This window comes from Malaya genurostris, chromosome 2 (assembly GCF_030247185.1).
Source record: "Malaya genurostris strain Urasoe2022 chromosome 2, Malgen_1.1, whole genome shotgun sequence".
NCBI lineage: Eukaryota > Metazoa > Arthropoda > Insecta > Diptera > Culicidae > Malaya > Malaya genurostris.
In genome coordinates this window covers 87715339-87734574 of record NC_080571.1, presented here as the reverse complement: position 1 = coordinate 87734574, position 19236 = coordinate 87715339, and the positions used below count along the sequence as shown (strand labels likewise).

Here is a 19236-nt window from a genome sequence, read left to right as displayed (position 1 = left end):
AATTCTTTGCACACACTCTATCGACATTTCGGTGATGTTTTTTTTTTTTGCAATTTTGACAGCGAGAAATATAATACATAAATAGAATGTGTACATCAGACAACACAAAGCAAAAAGTATATAGAAAAACGAAAACAATGCATAGGGTTTGACATCGATGATCGAAAAATTCTAAATTCTATGCCACAGTTGATTCGAGTTGAGCTCCAATATGTCATAAATGAGGTATTCATAAATCAATACATTAATAAAGTAATATCCCACGCAGTAATATTTCATGATACAATAATTTGTATTGTTGTTCGGGTATTAACAAGATACGAGTATAAATTATTCATAACTGTTGTCGATACGAAATTGATAAATAAACAAAAGAAAGTACAGTCGGTTCTTTCATCTTTTTCTGTTTTCTTCTGTTCTGTATGTTTTTTTCCTTTTCATATAAAAATTTTGGAATTATCAAATTGACACAATGTCGCGAAGCTAAATTACCGGTAGCAACACCTGCCAATGAAAAGTGGAACCAAGAAAAGGAGAATTCTTCCGAAAATTTTCATATCGGCAGTAGTAATTTGCAACGATTTTTTTTATTTATTCAATAGTACTAATAGATATCAGCAATGGAAACAACCTCGGAGTAAAAGAAAATCGATTTCAAAATGATTACTACTACTTTTTTCAGTGTTCCGAGTCTTATGTACTGTTAAAAAATGTCCTCGGCTTCTTAGAGCAAAGGCAGTGTGCCTTATTAAATATATCGTTGAAAATAATTATGATGCACAAATTTAGAGAACAATGGAAAAATTGAATGAAAGAAATTATTCCACCTCCAGTATGACTCTTTAAGTGTGAGCACACTCGCATAATTATAAATGGCAACTAGTATAGTTCAAATTATATAAAAATCTTTTGTGTTGTGGCAACCTCATTTGTTGATATTTGTTTAATTCAATGATGAACACGGTTTTTTGTTCAACTACAAAGTTTTGTACACAGATTATATGATTTGTTGTTGCAATATAGTACATGATTATTTTATATTGTGCTGCAGTAACAAAAAATTGATTAAAATAATTAAAGAAAACTTTTGCTGATCCATCTGACATGATATCACTATTGATGATGAAGCACAAAATACTCATGCAACTGCTATTAGAAATGACTGATCAAATTGGACTAAGCATTTATACATAACCATACTAGTCAGGATTCCAAAAGCATTACAGAAACTAGAGTAGACACTTCTTTTAGAATAATATCATTTCACATTAAACTATAGAGAAAAGTTTGATCATAACATTTCATTTGGCAGATGAAACTTTGTTGATGTACTTTTGGATGAGCTGCCAATCATTTATTTTAGATAAGATGTGAACCGTTGATATAGAGATGTATGAGAATATATCACGCCTTTTTTTAGAACGGCCAATAAGCTATCAACATTCACTTTGAAGAGTAATTTTGAATGATTCGGCACTCGCCGAGAGTAAGTCATAATAGTAAACGGTAGGGAAAAGTTTTCTCTTTCGTCTGGTGTTAAATTTAATACTCAATCTTTCATAGTTCGCTTGCAATTTTTTTCGAAAATGGAAGTTGACGTTATACGTTATTGGACGTTCTCAATAAAAAAAAACGTGTGATATGATCAGTTTGCATTACTAACGAATAATATAGATTCCCTAGTGTAATGGTAATGTAGTTGAGCAGCCCGTGACACCAATAGCGCCGTCTGGTGAAAATGAGTGCATAAATGCTCCTAAAATGTGTGTATAAAGTTACCTGTGCGTTTCACACAACCATAGTAGAAAATGGAAAAAAGTACACCCGTATCTCACTAGAAGCATTATCAGTGTCTCAGTACAGTGGGAATGTTTGGTCTACTTGATTTATGACACATGGCTATCGGTCGGGTTTATATTTTATACATATATCTACTAACGTACAACAGAGGGAGAGAAAATAAGAAAAGAAATAAAACAGCGAAAAATGGAATTGTAGCGAAAAAGAATTGCCCAGAGAAAGAATTCGAACCTTCCCTCTCTGGAGAGAGCGAATGAAAAAAAAGATTTAAAATAATTCAAATTTGGTGAAATATAAGTCTTATAATGGGTAGATTTTATTTTCCGTGTAGGCAGAAAGTATAGGCATTTTTTTTGTGTACACGCTCGTTCAATGTTACTCTAAAGTGAGTACAATTTCACTCACTTTCGTTAAAAGTGGAACTACTCTATAGTGAACAAAGCTTGTTTACTCACTTTTGAGTAAATATGGTATTTGTCAAATTCTGAGTAACATTTACTTAGTGCTACAAATGGTAAAATTAGCTCGAGTGAGTAAACATTACTAAATCATTCGAATTGAATAAGGGATTGGAATAAGGAATTATTTGCTTTAAACAAATAAGTAAGTCGGTATTTGTTTAAAGCAAAGAATGAAGGAAGCCGCTACCTGTTCATCGGTCATTGGAAAGGATCCGTCTGCCTTCCTCCGTTCCGCCTCCAACAAAAGGAAAAGTTCCGCCTCCGACAAAGGGAAAAGTTCAGTGAACGTAAATTTTCCCACAACGTTTTCAAAGCTCTGTGAGTTGTCAATTTAGAAACTGAGTCGAAGTTACTCATTCTTCTAAATCAATATTACTCACTTTTTGACATTTGAACTAAATAGGCAAAAGTGAGTACAAACTACTCACTTGAGAGTAACATTGAATGAGCGTGTATGAATTAAAACGTCGATAAGGTCACAGTTGATCGAAATTGTCACTTTGTTTCGCCTTTATTATGTTCAATGTGAGAGAAGGAGAGGTTCGTGCTTGATCGAACTGATCGTGACACGTATTGCACGAAAAGGAAAGAGAGAGAACTAGGTTGAACAATGCCGTGAGAGAAAGCTGCTGATAACTGTCACCGTTCGTTGCGGATCTCTGCTGGGTGAATCGGCACACAATACAGGCTGGCTAGTCACCCGTCTCACAATACCGTCATCGAGAGTGCACTTTATTTTGTTTTCCATTTTTAAACATCCCGTCTTTTCGGATATCAATTAAATTTCAACAGCGTTTGCGTCAGCGTTGGGCCTGCAGTAGCGTCTAGACTTCGCGGTTGACAGACTAGTGGATTAGTGCATTTCCAGATTGACAATGTTTCCAAGTAAGTGCGTTACTAGATGATTTTTAAGGGTGTTTTCTTGTTTCAATTATATAATAAATTATTGTGGATGTTAGATCAAATTCGAGGACAATGTGTGCTCTCGGAAGACATCTTTTATGTGGTTTTCTGCCTTGAATTTATCCTTTTGTTCAAAAGTATGACAGATCGCGTTTTCCCGATGTAGATCTGAAAGTAGGCCAAATCACATTTAAAGTGAAAATGACTTCGAATAATAATATGTACCACTTGCTGGGAATAATAATTTATCAAATCGCTTGGTCATTCCGAGTTTGTAGGTTAGTACAACTGACACTGTTAGACTTTACTGACACTACCAGCAAAGTGTGCGAAAACATCCGATCGTTCTGTGCAAAGCAGCCACCATCTGGATTCTGCTTTTGAACTTATTGTAAAAAAATGAGTCAGTAGGTAAATAGCTGTAAATATCCACCAACTCGCAATCTGCGTCGCTCACACACATTGTCATGGATACCGTTCCTGCAGCAATTCCCGCTTGCTGTTACAGCTCACTCAAGCAATCGCTATCCACCCAATTATTATTCTACTACGCCAGGCTAGCAGTGAAAACAATATCTTATCTTGTAGGTAAAAGAATGGCTAAACCATGTTTTCAGGCTGTCTCCCAAAACAGTTTCAAATTAGCGAGTGCGATTATATCAGTGTTTGTATAACTTCATTGTTTCAGTTGGAAGATAAGGCTAGTTATGTATAGGAACAAAAGAGAAAAGGATAAATAATTTTTGTTTTGAGAAACTTTTCTAGGTTGTATTATTGAACTTTATTTCATCAGACTGTTTGCTGCCTTGTTTATTGCTTTTCTACATAAACAAGTTTTATGCGGTGGTTTCTGAAGAAAGCACGTCTTCTGGTATTGAAGAGAAGTGAGATATCGTTATTCATAGTTTAAACATGCGTTTATTTAAAAATGTTGAATTACTACTGAAGAATTGCACGGTTATGCACTTAAAATAACTTTGGTTTTTGTATAGTATTACAGATTGGTCCTTCCACTAACTAGACAATATTATAACCGGTGCGCAATGTGTTACCTGATATTCCGAACAAAAACTATTCGTTTCGTACGGATTACCTTTTTCTGTTTTGACCGATTTTCGCTAGGGGGGATTCAGTAGTAGCGTTTTTAGGCACAACGACGATGGTGTTGTTATTAATCATTGTTGACAATGGGATTCAAATCATCATTTTATTAGTCGATATTCGTTCTTCGTTGATATAGTCCACGGAGGACACAATTCCGCTGCGTTTAACTATGTTTATACTGTGCGCACTGGTGTCCCGAATTGAAAAAAAAAAAAGAAGAAACGTCCGATTGGTTCACTGAACTGTTTTGCTTTTTACAGCGCCTCTATCCGAAGAGTTCCTTCAGAAATGTCGAACCGACTTCTACGAGTGCCCTAAGAACGTGCTCGCACAGAATGTTTGCACGCGAATAGATCCATTCGAAGCGTGCATGTCCCGGAGGACACTGGAAAACACCCAGCATGTGTTCACTTATAAAGTAAGTGCTTAAGGGTCTGACAGACAAGTTACATGTTATATTTCAAAATATTCTTTGATCGTTTCCAGATCGAAAACGAAGGTAAACCCCTGACCAATCAGAAAAGTTCCGGTCGTTGCTGGCTTTTTGCGGCGCTGAACTGCATTCGAATTCCGTTCATTAAGCAGTACAATCTGGACGAATTTGAGTTCTCTCAGGCCTATCTGTTCTACTGGGATAAAATTGAACGAGCAAACTACTTCCTGAACAATATCGTAAAAACCGCCCGACAAGGCGATGAAGTCGATGGTCGGTTAGTTTCATTTCTCCTGTCGGATCCGACCTGCGATGGGGGCCAATGGGATATGTTGGTGAACCTCATTAACAAACATGGACTGATGCCGAAAAAATGCTTTCCGGAAAGCTATAACTGCGAGGCCAGCACGAGAATGAACTCGGTGATCAAGAGCAAGGTGCCGGACGAAATCCGTTCATCATATCGTACTTGATATTCATACTATCAATCATTTGCTCTTTTATTTATTTTTTGTTAGCTCCGAGAATATGCTAAAGTTCTGCGAACGATGATTGCTGACGGTGCAAACGATGACGATGTGCAAGCACAAATTCAGCAGCAGATGAACGAAGTGTACACTGTGGTGGGCATCTGTTTGGGAATTCCACCGGAAAAATTTACCTGGGAATACTACGACAAGAGTAAGAAATACTTGAGTATTGGACCAATCAAGCCGACGGATTTCTACGAAAAATACGTAAAACCATACTTCAACGTGGACGATAAGGTGTGCTTAGTAACCGATCCTCGACTAACGAATCCTTACGGGCGATCCTACCGAGTCGACTGTCTCGGCAACGTAGTTGGTGGACGACCTGTGCTGTATAACAACCAACCTGTTGAAACACTATTGGACCTTGTCACAAAGGCTCTGAAGCTTGGGGAACCCGTCTGGTTCGGATGCGAGGTGAGCAAACGATTTGCCGGTAAACAGGGTATAGAGGATTTAAACATGTAAGTTTGTATAATCGTTCTAACCGATTGTCTATAATAGTCATTTTACGCTTGGTACTTATAGCCACGACTTCAAACTAGTATTTGGAGTAGACATTCAAACAACAATGGATAAGGCTGATCGTCTACTCTATGGGGAATCGATGATGACGCACGCCATGGTGTTTACCGGCGTATCAGTTGATGTGAGTTCAATTGGGTTTGGATTTCCAATATAACATTTTAAAAAAAGTACGAAGAATAATCATACTCATATTTGTTTCATTGTAGCCAAACACCCAGCAACCCACCAAGTTCCGCGTTGAAAACTCTTGGGGCGAAGATCGTGGTGAGAAAGGCTATCTCGTCATGACAGCCGAGTGGTTCAAGGAGTTTGTGTTTGAAGTGGTCGTTGACCGTAGCATAGTGCCACAGGATGTATTGGACGTGTTTGAATTTACCCCGACCTTACTGCCAGCATGGGATCCGATGGGTACACTGGCGAAGTGAATCAATTCATACTTCACTTCTCGTATCTTCACTGGTATCTGGACCCACGATCCCACGCGCAATTACGTTTCTTTTTTTAAACTAAAAATCAAGAGAATTACCACGATATTCGGAAGCATTCACAACACGCTGCGCGAAACAAAATGCATGCTTTAACGCGCGCCCCAACATTATCACACCGGCAGGAGAATTTACAGTAAAAACCGCATGTTGCAATACAGGCATATTAGGGAACAGGAAGTTTTCTTGTTAGAATGAAAAAAATAATTATGATCTAGCTAATATGTAAACTGTATTTAAATTATCTAATATAATTAATTATGAATGTCACAGGTAGAACAGAGCGAAATTTGCGGTGGACGCATATAATCATTTTTAATGATAAATAAGAAGCAACTATAAAACGAATATTGAAATTGTACTACAGTTGTTTTTTTTTTAAATATAAATCTGACTCAATGAAATCATTCCCATGAACAATAACAACACGCATTTCTACTCATTCAAATAAAACAAGTCTTAGCTAAAACGAACATTGTATTCCAATCAAAGTTGACCATTACAGATAGAGCACTACTATCTACTTCTTGGGACGATTTAATCGCTTTTGGTACAAATCATACTCATAACTCGTTTTAGACCAAATCCCAAGGCACATTCGAAGCAAGCGTTGGTCCGGTTCACTTCTGCGCTTTTCGGTCCGGTACACTTGCTGGACAACTTTTTTGGCGGCAGCAAAATTATACTTTTGAGTCATCGCGATAGCCATGAACAGACGGCATCGGGTGATCAGCGACGGTTCCCCCAGTCTCATGGCAAGCTTCATCTGTTGTATCGATATCCTTCCGGCGACGTCAGCCTAATAAAACCGGATTTAAAATTAATACTGTGCGTACGATCCGTAGTGGACTTCTACTTACGCAAGCCAGATAGTAATCACCGAGAGCCGAAAATGCTCCACCAAGTGTTGACAACCAGGACATCATTTCATCTAGCTCGATTCGTTCCCACAGCATGCGATTAGCTCGTTCTCCCCTATAAATAAAAAAAGATTATTACTAATAAACTTTTGATGGTTTCCGAGTAGAACTCTTCATACTTGCCATTTGTAATCGATCGGCTCTCTGAGAGGTGGCTGAATTTTTATTGCCAAATTTTGATGTGCTTTGTTATAGTTGAACACAGCATTGGCGATTTTTAGCCGATAATTTGCGAAACAGTGCAGATCCAGCAGGAAATAGTTAAGCTCTATCGAGTTCGTAGTTATACGGCTCACATCATTTGATATTAACGATTCAGCGTTAGCAGTTTTTCGTTTTTTTATACAATTCCGACAAATGTAAAATGTTTCAACTGAATCCCAATAATCGATAACATAAAATGAAATCATTTTCGATTGCTTAACCGTTGAAAAAATACCGAAAATAACGAAATATGAAGGAAGTACCGATGAAACATTCCAGCTGTTTTTGTTTTGATAATGTTCAGACTGTTCTATCATAGTTGCCAGGTATTTTTTTCGAAAATTTGTGCCATACGTAAAAATCTGTATCAGTACTATATTTGTACTAGAAAGTTGTAACCGGGGTTCATTTTAGTGAACAACGAAAAAAGATACCAGCGTTACTTTACAACCCAAGCGAAAACCGATTATTGATATTTATCTGCATGAATAATGAACACTCCGTATTTTAGGAGAACATTTATCGGACAAAACTTCTGGCAACGTTGGTTTCAACGTCAGTTCAATAAAGGGGTCCACAAATTTTATTCCGGCCTTTATTATTAACTTAGACATTACCCTCTTAGAAAAAAAACGTTCAACGGTGGTCCTTCATTGGTGCAATACGTTGGATCATTGGTCCAATGAACGTCAAATCATTCGTTTAACGGGAGGCCAACACGGGACCTTCGTTCACAGATTTTGAAACAGACCGTTGAACCGAATTCCATTTTTTTCGTTCAACAAACCCGCAGATAGAGGTCCATTGTTGAACCATTTTTAATATGAGGAGTTGGAACCGCTTCGAACCCTCTTAGAAAAAAAAGGTTCAACGGTGGCGCATCGTTGGTCCAATACGTTGGATCATTGGTCCAATGAAAGTCCAATCAATCTTTCAACGGGAGGCCAACACGGGACCTTCGTTTGCCGATTTTGAAACAGACCGTTGAACCGAATGCCATTTTTTTCGTTCAACAAACCCGGCAGGAGCACCGTTTGACTAGTTTTACTGGAGAATTTCCGAAGCTTTTCCCACTTATTTTTTTAAAACTAACAATACATACCAGTACAATACTTCTACTTTACGTAGAATAACAACAAATCTCTTTTCAATATGAAGGTAACATCTAATTTTCACACTATTTTTGCGAGAAAAAAAACCACAACAAACCGATCAAGCAAACTGAACGAATATTTCGTGCAGTATGTCGTTCAATGAACGCTCAACGATCAACAAAATATAATCGAATACTGAGTGGGAAATCTTTTTTTTTTCTATATGAACGTAACACCTAATTTTTACACTATTTTTGCAAGAGAAAAAACAACTACCAACCGTTCCAGCAAACTGAACGAATATTTCGTGCAGCATGTCGTTCAACAAGCGCTCAACGACCAACATAATAGAACCGCCTGCTGAGAGGGTATTAAGAAAACATAAAAAACAAATCCACACCAGTTCGGAACGAATTTCCGAATAAAATCCGAGTAACGAAATTTTTTTAATCAGAACTGCAGAACTGAGTATGGATTTTGAATCAATACAACAACCGATTCCGAAAGAATTTTTCGCCTCCAACCTTGTTTTATTTTAGAACGACAGCGAGATTGTTGTGCTACTACGTCGAACACACTTAAAACTTAATTTTGATCTCGTCGAAAAAAGATGCCGAAAACGAACGGAGAAGAGCTATTTTACTGAAATTTTGGCAAATATAGCTTTTTCCAAAATACTCGGTTTATTATCTCCGATTTTTCGGCAAATAAAAATGTTATACTGAGATTCGGGTAAGTAAACTATCGTGCTTACCAGCAGTTGGTCGTTTTACTGAAATTAGCAAATTTATGATATCAATTTACCGGTAACTCCTTAAACAGCTTTTAGACAACCGATATCTGGTGGTTCATCAAAGCATTCATTTTACTTCAGTGCAAAACTGAGCGGTGTGAATATAATGCTTGTGCTCATATGGGGAATCAGTTGCACACACTGAAACCTTGAGGTACTACTTTCAGCAAATGTTTATGTGTGCTGATTTATCAGTAGGATGATAATGTTCGGTAGTTAGGCGTTTCAAAATTCGTCAAAAGTTTGAAAAAATACCGAACAAAGTTCAGTGTGGCACTAAAAAATTTATTCCGAATTTAGAAATATGTTTAGTGATATTAAAATAAATTTGTTCAGAGTTCTTGTATGTTACAGAGTGCAGTAAGCAAGACCGGAGGGAAGCAATTGAAAGTAGTTTATTTCTGAACTGTTCTGATCGGTGGTTAGATTTGTACTGATGAAAAGTTTTTCTTCTCTAACAGCTATGGTTGTTATAGCTGTTACTGTTGACGACAGTTGGGGTCGTAGTAACTTGTCAGCTACTGCGTTAACAATATTGGTATATCATTATGTATAAATATTCAATGTTTTATTGAGCCATTAGCACAGACTAACAGCCAGGACACTCAAATTAGATTATTCAATGATTTTAACAGTCATTTCGAATATTCCTTTATATGGGACAGTACTCACATGTGTCATGATGGCGCGACCTTACCCTATCAAAAACATCCTGTCTGTAATCTAGACTGTGTTTATTTTTTTCATTTACCAACAGAGTTGCCGTTCATACAGAATTACCTGTAATGTATTGATTTGTATACGTCAATGCGAATTTCATGCAGGATTCAGATTTAATACATATTGCCAAAACTATATACATAATTGTGCCTACTTCTCATCCTCCAACGCAATACAAAATCGAACCCGTTTTGTTGCAATATTTACTTGCTTCTGGTCTGCCGCCACTTAATTTCGAGTGAAAACTACCAACACAATAAAATATAGTCTAGATGAACAACGTTGAGTCAAATAAACGGTTACCTTCCAACATTCCGAAAAAGTTAAATATATTATCAACGTAATCCAATAATTTATTGTGACGATTCATTTTCAAATATTTTGATGAAATCAGGCATCCCTGCAAGCAGCTGATCGGTGTTGACAAACGAGGGGAAACCAACTAGTAAAAAAACTTTTACATAACACAAGGGGTGTACAGATAGTAAATAGTTCACGCAGTACAATATAGGTGGAACTAGTGCATCACGAACAATTATTATTATAAGAATTTATTCATACTGTCATGTCTGTTAGTCTGTGCCATTAGTTTCGTTGTAGCCGAAATTTGATCAAAGTTTTGCCGAGATTCGGGAAAAAATCTAAGTGTGTAATCGCATCAAATGCATAATAATCAGTCAAGCTGATGTTATTTACTCAATACGTTGTTTCGATGTATTTATTTTTCGTGTGATTTATCTGAAATATTTTTGTAAAAAAGGTTTTTTTCATTTGATGTTCAGTACGGCTCATTTATTCACATCGGTTGGGAATCACATCTAGGTTGTTACAATTTTTTATTGCTGTGTAATGTACCATCTTAGTCAATAAGTTCTGATTCCTAATAGTCAGTATTGCCCATGTGTAATGAAATTGCGTAAGTCGTCTGACTACTTAACGTTAAAATTACGCTATCGGGGCGACGTCGATGCGATAATATCAATGCGTTACTCGGTTGATACGGTGAAAATGGTGCTTAATTGTTCGTGTTCTGTAATCATTTCGGCAAACTAAAATACAATTTGGATTCTAGGTATGTTTAATCTGACAGGAAATTCGCATTTACCGACATTTTCGGCTATTTTCGCATGATGGATTACCGAGATTTTCGATACCAAGGATGAAGAAATGAAAGACACGTATAAGATGTTGTTACCGAGATGTTAAGCTATTTATTAAAATCAGACTTGAATTGAAAGACAATTTTATTCCTCGGAAATTCTCAAATTCGTCAGCTGGTACGAACATATGTACGAATTTGCGAGCTGGAAATCAGAGTCCGATTAAAATAAAAGATTCAATGAAACATTCAGTATTCAAGGAAATCCGGAATCCAATCAATTATTCCATGCAGTGTATTTGCTCTTTGGTTTACATGCTTCAATTCTTTGGAAAATAGTCGCCAAATATCACAGAAAGTTGTAACGATACGATACTTATCACTGTATTCGAATGCTAGTTTAGTTTTCAATTCAGCAAAATCACTGGCATTTAGCCTCTTTTCGGTGTTTTGGCAGAATGCCGGCAAAAAACCCGATGGATTTTGTCGACCCGCATCGGTCCGATCATCGGCCCGATTATCGGACCGATTGAGCACGATATGGGGCCGATCGTAGCGCTTCGATCGGCCCGTAATCGGACAAATCTGCACCATTTGCATCAACCGCGTTGACCTAAGAAAGCTTTATGTTTACATTATGTATCGCTATAGGAACAGAGCGAAGGAACATCAAATAAGGCATTTTCGAGCCGACGTCTACCCGATAGGGTGTGAAATACAATATTTTGTTTTGATCATAGAGGCTTTAACCTTTAGGTCATTCGCCTCTTAGGGCCAGAAAAACTCTGGCCCTATGTTCGGAGTTGGAAATCCAACCCCGACATTTCCCATCCCCTGAGTATCAGACATCCGCTCTCTGTTTTGGTATTTCTTCACTCTTTTGTTCTAGAGGTGTGCGAAACAGCTCATATTGGTGAGCAGCTCCGAACCGATCAGCTCACCAAAATGAATCGATTCGATGTATCAGCTCATCAGCTCATTTAGATTGAACTGATGGTTAATTTTGTGACCCGTTCTTGCTTCGTGAGAGGTAAGATTTCTTACTGGTAATGTCTCATTCAATCCGTTAAAGAAGGATAGATGCAGGCATGATAGAAATAGTGAAACTTGGTGCAAACATTTTTTCTCGTTTAGAGCTCGCTCTTCAAGAGCCGAAGATCTGTTCAGCTCGTAGCTTATTCCCCTCTTCTCAATGCGGCGAACTGGGTAGCAAATGAGTGAGCTGGTGAGCTGCGGTTCTTTTAAAAAGAGCTGTGAGCTGTCAGCTCACTTTTATGATTCGATTCATTGGAACAGCTCAGGAGCAAATTGCCCATCTCTATTTTGTTCTACCGATACACTATGTAAGCTCGAAACGCAATCAAAAGCTTTCTTGCACGATGCGTCCGATGTTCGGATTTACTGGGAAATGGCTGATATACATAGCTTTGTAAAGTGATCATCTAGTAGCAATTCGTCTATAGAAGCGCTTTGAGCAGCTCAGCAATCGCTTATGGGCTCGAGCTTGCAAACAATGATAATTCTGTATAAAATGTTCAAAACGACGTATGTTACAATGAGAGATTCTCTTTGTTTACTTTCTCTTTCGATTATTGCGAAATATTCCTGCATTTTCCGGTCATTTTTTCAGTGCAGATTAAAAGATGATAGCTTTATTTGTTATTATCGATAGATAATTGGAGTGAAGGATTGCTAAGAGTACCGTAATAATCGAAAGAAAAAGTAAACAAAGAGAATCTCTCATTGTAACATATGTCGTTTTGAACATTTTATACAGAATTCATGCGTGTGAAATCGTTCGCAACGGTGATTTTGAACGAATTTTTTGTCTTTCTCATATAGAAAGGTATAAGCAATAACTTGAAAAATCGAAAAATTGGCCCGAAGTAATAATAGTAATAATTGGCCCAAATGACCAAGTGTCATATTCCATTCGACTCAAATAATATACTGTTTGTTCGTCGAACTGAGCAATGTCTGTGTATGTATGTGTCCTATAATCTCACTAGGTTTTCTCGGACATGGCTGAACGGATTTGGACAAACTTAAATTCAAATGAAAGGTCCCACACGGAATTCCTGAATTTTGTGTGTTTGTGTTGTGTGTTAAAAATTTTGTACCGTTACTTGAAGCGGCACTTGAAACTTGAAACACATAAAAAAACAGTAGGCGGCCAAACAAACCGATTCCGGATATTCGTTCAAGAATCCAAGAAAATTATTATGAAGAGTACCACAGTATATTATTTGAGAGTATGATTGAAATAAAAAAGGCATCATTACACAACTAGGTGAATTAAAACAGGTTTTTAAAACAGATTGTATGAGTTTGAATTAACATTTTAATGAACTACCAATACCGAGAATTGTGAATGAATGATTTCTTGTTAACTTTCAAACTTTTTCAATTAACTAGCTCTAAAAATCGATTTCTGGTACACAGCAAGCTCCGTTACTTAACTTTGTTTCGTTTTCTTTAAATTGAATTCTCTTCAGTAACCATGCTAGTGTAAACCGTGCAAATAAAAACCCTCTAAATTTTGGAATCCGTGTAAAAAGCTGTACGAGAATGGAAAACGTAACGTAAACGTAATATTATCAACAGTAAAAATCAGCAACGATCGTAAGAACCGTAGGTCGTAACGACTTCGATCATCACACACACCCCGATTTTGTATTTCGTTCCAATCGGATTGTTTCGTTCGAATACGAAATTTTGCATTTTGCTCGATCGAGTTCAAGTTTTACATACAAAAACATCACTCGATCGAATTACAGAATTTTTACATTCGTTCGAAATACTCCGATTCGATCGAAATACAGAATAGGGGTGACAGATAAACCTCAATATTTCATTTCAATAGAAAATTCTGTTAAACCTTTTTACCTTGAAAAGTTCCTTAACTCCTAGGCAACCAAAGCCATAGCGGTAAGCATAAATCAATGTTTTAAATTGTTAGTTTGATAAGTTTGAATATTTGTTCAAAGAAACGATAAAATTCAATATTTGTTCGAATTCGTCGTACTATGGTCACAGGTGAAACGAAGGCTTGATTGTAACCAATAATATCATTGTAATTAAATTAATTCCAGCAAATATGTAATGTCTCATTTCGCCTAGACCATTAGCAAGATTGAAACGCGAGCATCGGGAACCGGAAATATACGTTGTGTATGTTCCATACTAAACAATTTCTCAACTATATTCACAAGCAATAAATTCAGGGTTAAGCCCGCCATAAAAAGAAGATATGTAAAGATATGAAGTACAGTTACTTCAATGCAAATGCAACCCGTTCGGATATGAATCAGTGGCCCTTATTACCGTTCTCACTTCCACTTTCACATTCACTTCACTTGATTTTCCCTATTATCAGTACCACGCATAGTGAAACGATCACTGCAGTGGAAAAAACTTATTTTTTCAACTAAGTGTTGGTGGCGTGATGTTCATAATGGCATCAAGTTCATCCAAGTAATTACTTTTGTCTCTAAAGCGACTTCCGTAACAAGGACCTACATTCACTTCACTTGATTTCCACCGTAAAGTGATACCCGTAATAAGGGTCACAGTCACTTCACTTGGTTTTCACCGTGTAGTGACACCGTTAATAAGGGCCAGTAAGTTAGTGATCATGGGCAGAGATGGCATTTCACCAGAGAGATACACGCTAGAGTCAGATTTTTGCCACACCGAGGATGAAAAAAACGAAGCACCGCACAAAGCGGAAAGCGCACTTCTCAGTGTCGAATAGACAGCATTTGAGTGTGTGCTTGTGGTTAAAGCAGCTGGCGCGAGTGAAACACATTCTCTTCGCATGAATCGCTCACACGCGCTCTCGTCTAAATACACCCAAGTGAACACTGGCGCGTGATGTTGAGCGAACACTTCTGTGAACTTCAATTAATAGAGAGTAGATCTGGCCTTGCTATGAAAAATTTGCAAGGAAAACCGAAAATTTTACGATAAATTGTTTTATTTTGCTGATTTTGCGTGTCCACGCTTCATCTACGAAAACCATACAGCAGAGTGCTCACCGGCGTGTACACCTCTGTGAAAGTATCTGCATCCACCTCAGAGAATTTATTAGCTAATGCTCTAGCACTTTGGTGCGATTCAGTGGAAGAGGTAAAAGGAAATAAACAAACGCACTCATAATGCGTGTACACTTTACACAACAGTGGTGTATAAATGTGAAAGAGAAGAGCTCTCGTTGAAGTTGTCAGTGCGAGGGGAGAAATTTTGCTTGCTCTTCGTCACACAGAGGAGATAGACATCTCTGATCATGGGAATGTTTTTTCTAGAAAAAATGTTTATCTACTGCAATATTCAACAATACTGTCGATCAATCGACCATGACATTTTTATACCGTATTAATTTTGTTCCATTATTTATTTATTGTTTATAAACTATACTATAACATAAACCAGTACATAAACTTGATTTAATAAATACATGTAAAAGCGGCTAGACAGTGAATTAAATCTATACAGAGACGAATTTTCGACATTGATGTTACATCACTGTACGCATCTCTACCCTGTGTGATTGTATTTTCAACTAAATAAGCCAGTAAAGCCCCGAATTGTCACGCCTGTTGATTTTCTCCGTCCACTGATAGTTGTCATTAATCACGCATTCCAGGCTTCTTTATGTGCCGACCAAATTTGATAAATAATATCCGGTTTGGTCCGCATATACACTTTGAACAACTTCTTTTCTGAACACTACCTCATCATAAACTATGTTTTATCTGACTACGTATTCTATTTACAATCCTATATAGAAACACTGTTTCAGAAAAAAAGATAATACAGTTGAAGTAATATTAGCCCGATGATAATTGCCACCATGCTGTTGACGACAAATACTTTCCGCCGTAGTGCTTGCCGGGCCGCCTGAGCATTGTTGAGGTCTTCTTTGAAAAAATTTTTCTTGAGACCTGGAATCATGCGTTCGAAGTATAATCGCCAACTGTAGGTACGGTTATCGCACGGATACTGCCGGTGATCAGCCGAGTTCATCCTGTAAATAGAGGGAAAAAATTAAAATACATTTTTTTGTCCGTTGCTGATTTTTCACAAAGATCACGATTCATTATTTCTCACATTAAAAAGTACCGGTCGAATGAATATCCTTAGTTTATTCTTCCAATCCCCCAAACAAGAGCTAGAAACATTTTTACTTCTTCGAATATAGAGATTTCGACCTTGATGATATGCGTTTCTCTGACAAGACACCGATAACAGATGTACAGGCTCGAACAATTTTTTTTAAAATCTTGTGTAAATTTCAAATTTGCTATACGTTGGAAACACTACTGCCACCTACTTGAATATTCGCCACGTTATTTCAAAACGCTCCACTACGTTCCGGAATAGCAAAATCCTCTTCCCTGTTATATAAATATTCCGCTACAGTAATTTTAACACTTATCACACGATTTCCTTAAGTGTTAAAAACAACTTTTTTTCCATGTCCGACATGGAACGGTTACGGAACAACAACATTAATTGTAAGCAATTCATATGAAGGGACACAACGTCAAGTTCACGAAACATTTTGACGTTGGGTACGTGAGTAATATTCGGCTAATAAATTATTCAATAAATCTTGACTTCGACCGAGTTTATCCCGGGTTGGCGGTTCAATGCATAGGGCACTGGTTTTACAAACAAGTTGTATGTTCGAGCCTCGACCTGGAAGGTTTCGTAGTGTCAGTAGGATCGTAGCACCAGTCATGCAATGGTTCTGTACACTCTGAATCGGCTGCGAAGTTTGTTGAAACAGAAGGTTAAATTCCACTACAGGAATGTAATACCAAGGGTTTGCTTGACGTCGACCGAAGTTGATTGATCGTCTGAATCGTGTTTAATGCAGGCGTTTCCTGATAAAAACAAACCAATCTCATTTGCATTTGTGGTTGTAAGTGAGCTGTCAGAAATGCTAATGAGAGCACCCCCCTGCTATGGAAGCTGATTCCTGAAACCGACGCATTTTGTTTTGGTGGCGTTGTTGTCAACAATATGTTAAGCTACACACTCAGAAAATTTCGCAGAATTCGGTAATTTTTTACCGAATTTTCAACAGCTGAACGTTCGGTAATCAGTTCGGTAATTAAATTGATTACCGATCGTTCGGTAATTGCTGAACTGTCAAACAACTACCGTAAACTGTAAAGCAAATGGATCTAACTGATTGTTCGGTAATTTTTTGATTGTTTGTTTTCTTTTGGTTGAAATTCTGGATTTTCGGATTCTAAAAATCAACACAAATTCACACAAACGAAAGAAGAAAATTACAATCTGGTGTGGCTAGGGTTTTATTCCACGAAAATATGAGCGCCCTCCGAAACACTGCACAATCCGTCGAGTCCATTTTTCCCTCGAACGATTTGTGTAGGCAGCAAGTGTACAAGTAATGCAAAATTATTTTCTGCCTATAAGTAAACAAAAAGCTTTTACTGATTCTAATGTTTTAAATACTTTAGCACCTGTACCTCAATCCATTCGATGAACTCTTCAATACTTTTTTTAGTTTGGTTAATAAAAAGACACTTATTGAAAATTTAAATAACTGTTTGACAGTTAGTTTCAATACAATCAGTTTTCACAGAAGTTCGGTTATTGGAAGATAATTTTACCATACCGTGGTTTTTACCGTACTCGGCGACTATTCAGATTTACCGTATGAATTGCATATCTATTTACAAAATTCTGTAATGAAAATTTACGTAAAACTGATCGTCCAGTGAAAATTTGCATAATTATTGTAAAATAAAACTCATGTACCGAAATATCGGTCATTTCTATAGATTACTGAAATTTCTCGTCAAAAATATTACCGAACAAAGTAATTAAATCTTAGTGTGTACGTTCATCCGGGTTGGCGGTTCAATGCATAGGGCGCTGGTCTTACAAACCAGTTGTCGTATGTTCGAGCCCCGACCTGGAAGGATTCGTAGTGTCAGTAGAATCGTAACACCAGCCATGCACTGGTTCTGTACACTCTGAATCGGCTACGAAGTCTGTTGAAACAGAAGGTCAAATTCCACTACAGGAATGTAATACCAAGGCTTTGCTTTGTGTACATTCATACCATACAATCAAACCACACTGGTGTCAAAAGTCAATTTCTTCAAACACAATATAAATATAGCTCTAGTCTAGCATTCTCTATAAAACAAGTAATTTGACCTCTTTTTGAATTAGAAAAAGACATTGTGGTTTATTATAGTTTTATTATATTCAATATTCAGATGGTTTTTTCAATACCTATTAAATAATTGACTAAACAGTTCTTATTGTATCTACAAGGTACAATAACTGAAAATCAGAATTGTTTACGAGAGTGATGTTATTGATCCGTTTTTCATTAAGTTGGTGGAACTTCATATTAAGGTTTTGATTATTGGTATTGCTAGGTATAGTGATAAGTACCAAAAACGTGACATGTATGGTCTTTTAAATTTTACTTCATAGCAACCATCAACATTTTTTATAAACTCTTATAAATTGAGTATAGTATAAAATCGTGCTGTCTTCGGGGAATTTTTTATGTTTGTGGTGACTAAAAGTGTTATTTTAATTAAAATTAGTTGAGAACTGTCTCACCAGAAGTACATTGGAACATAATATGCCAAACGCATAAAACATACAACGATATATGAAACAACGCATTAAAAAAATATACTAAATACATGTTTATGATAATCAATTATGGTATCGATGACTACCCTTAAATGCGAAGAAACGTATTCGAAAATTTGCAGTCGATAGTTTTCAACCTTTCTTATCGAGTTTAGTCGTTTACGAGCACGATTTATTTTGGTTCATAATACCAAAACTTCTCAAAATCTAATACTTCTTCGAGTGAAGCCGAACGAAGCTTGATGATCGAGTTCGAATCGAGAACCATAATACGAAACATCGATGGTCGATTCGATCAAATTTTAGTCGAATTGAGATACATAATGCAACCCCAGGTTTTTAAAAATTTATATTTTTAAAGATTTTCTCAGAGACCGCTCATCCAATTTTGGGATTTAGGTTTAAATAAAAGGTCTTGCAATCTCATGTAACCCTACCGAGTTTCATCCGGATACGACTTCTGGTTCCGGAATAACAGGTTGATAAGTATAACAACATATTTTCAGAAGCGT

At 37.0% G+C, this 19236-nt stretch overlaps 3 protein-coding genes and 1 long non-coding RNA gene across 4 annotated transcripts in view; 1 reads left to right on the top strand and 3 right to left on the bottom strand.

The window, feature by feature from the left end:
* The first annotated feature begins 2914 nt into the window (after positions 1 to 2914).
* Positions 2915 to 6605, top strand: LOC131429896 (bleomycin hydrolase). The gene is made up of 6 exons (XM_058594338.1): positions 2915 to 3146; positions 4529 to 4686; positions 4755 to 5138; positions 5220 to 5695; positions 5760 to 5880; positions 5966 to 6605. Exons 1-6 carry the CDS (start codon positions 3137 to 3139, stop codon positions 6182 to 6184), a joined length of 1368 nt encoding a protein of 455 aa, XP_058450321.1. The 5' UTR covers positions 2915 to 3136; the 3' UTR covers positions 6185 to 6605.
* LOC131429898 (uncharacterized) lies at positions 3164 to 4030 on the bottom strand. The gene is made up of 2 exons (XR_009229469.1): positions 3390 to 4030; positions 3164 to 3332 (listed from the first exon to the last, which is right to left on the bottom strand). It is a non-coding gene; the product is annotated as an uncharacterized LOC131429898 (long non-coding RNA).
* A 98-nt stretch (positions 6606 to 6703) lies between the features above and the next one.
* LOC131429897 (uncharacterized protein F58A4.6) lies at positions 6704 to 7663 on the bottom strand. Its single transcript, XM_058594339.1, has 3 exons — positions 7288 to 7663; positions 7105 to 7219; positions 6704 to 7043 (listed from the first exon to the last, which is right to left on the bottom strand). The coding sequence occupies exons 1-3, from the start codon at positions 7572 to 7574 to the stop codon at positions 6765 to 6767; spliced, it is 681 nt and encodes a 226-aa protein (XP_058450322.1). The 5' UTR covers positions 7575 to 7663; the 3' UTR covers positions 6704 to 6764.
* A 7785-nt stretch (positions 7664 to 15448) lies between these two features.
* LOC131428629 (fatty acyl-CoA reductase 1-like) overlaps positions 15449 to 19236 on the bottom strand; it is a 55424-nt gene continuing 51636 nt past the window's right edge. Inside the window, exon 7 of the mRNA XM_058592675.1 lies at positions 15449 to 16100. Coding sequence (XP_058448658.1) covers positions 15872 to 16100 — 229 coding nt within the window. The 3' untranslated portion in view covers positions 15449 to 15871. The remainder of the gene's footprint in view (positions 16101 to 19236) is intronic.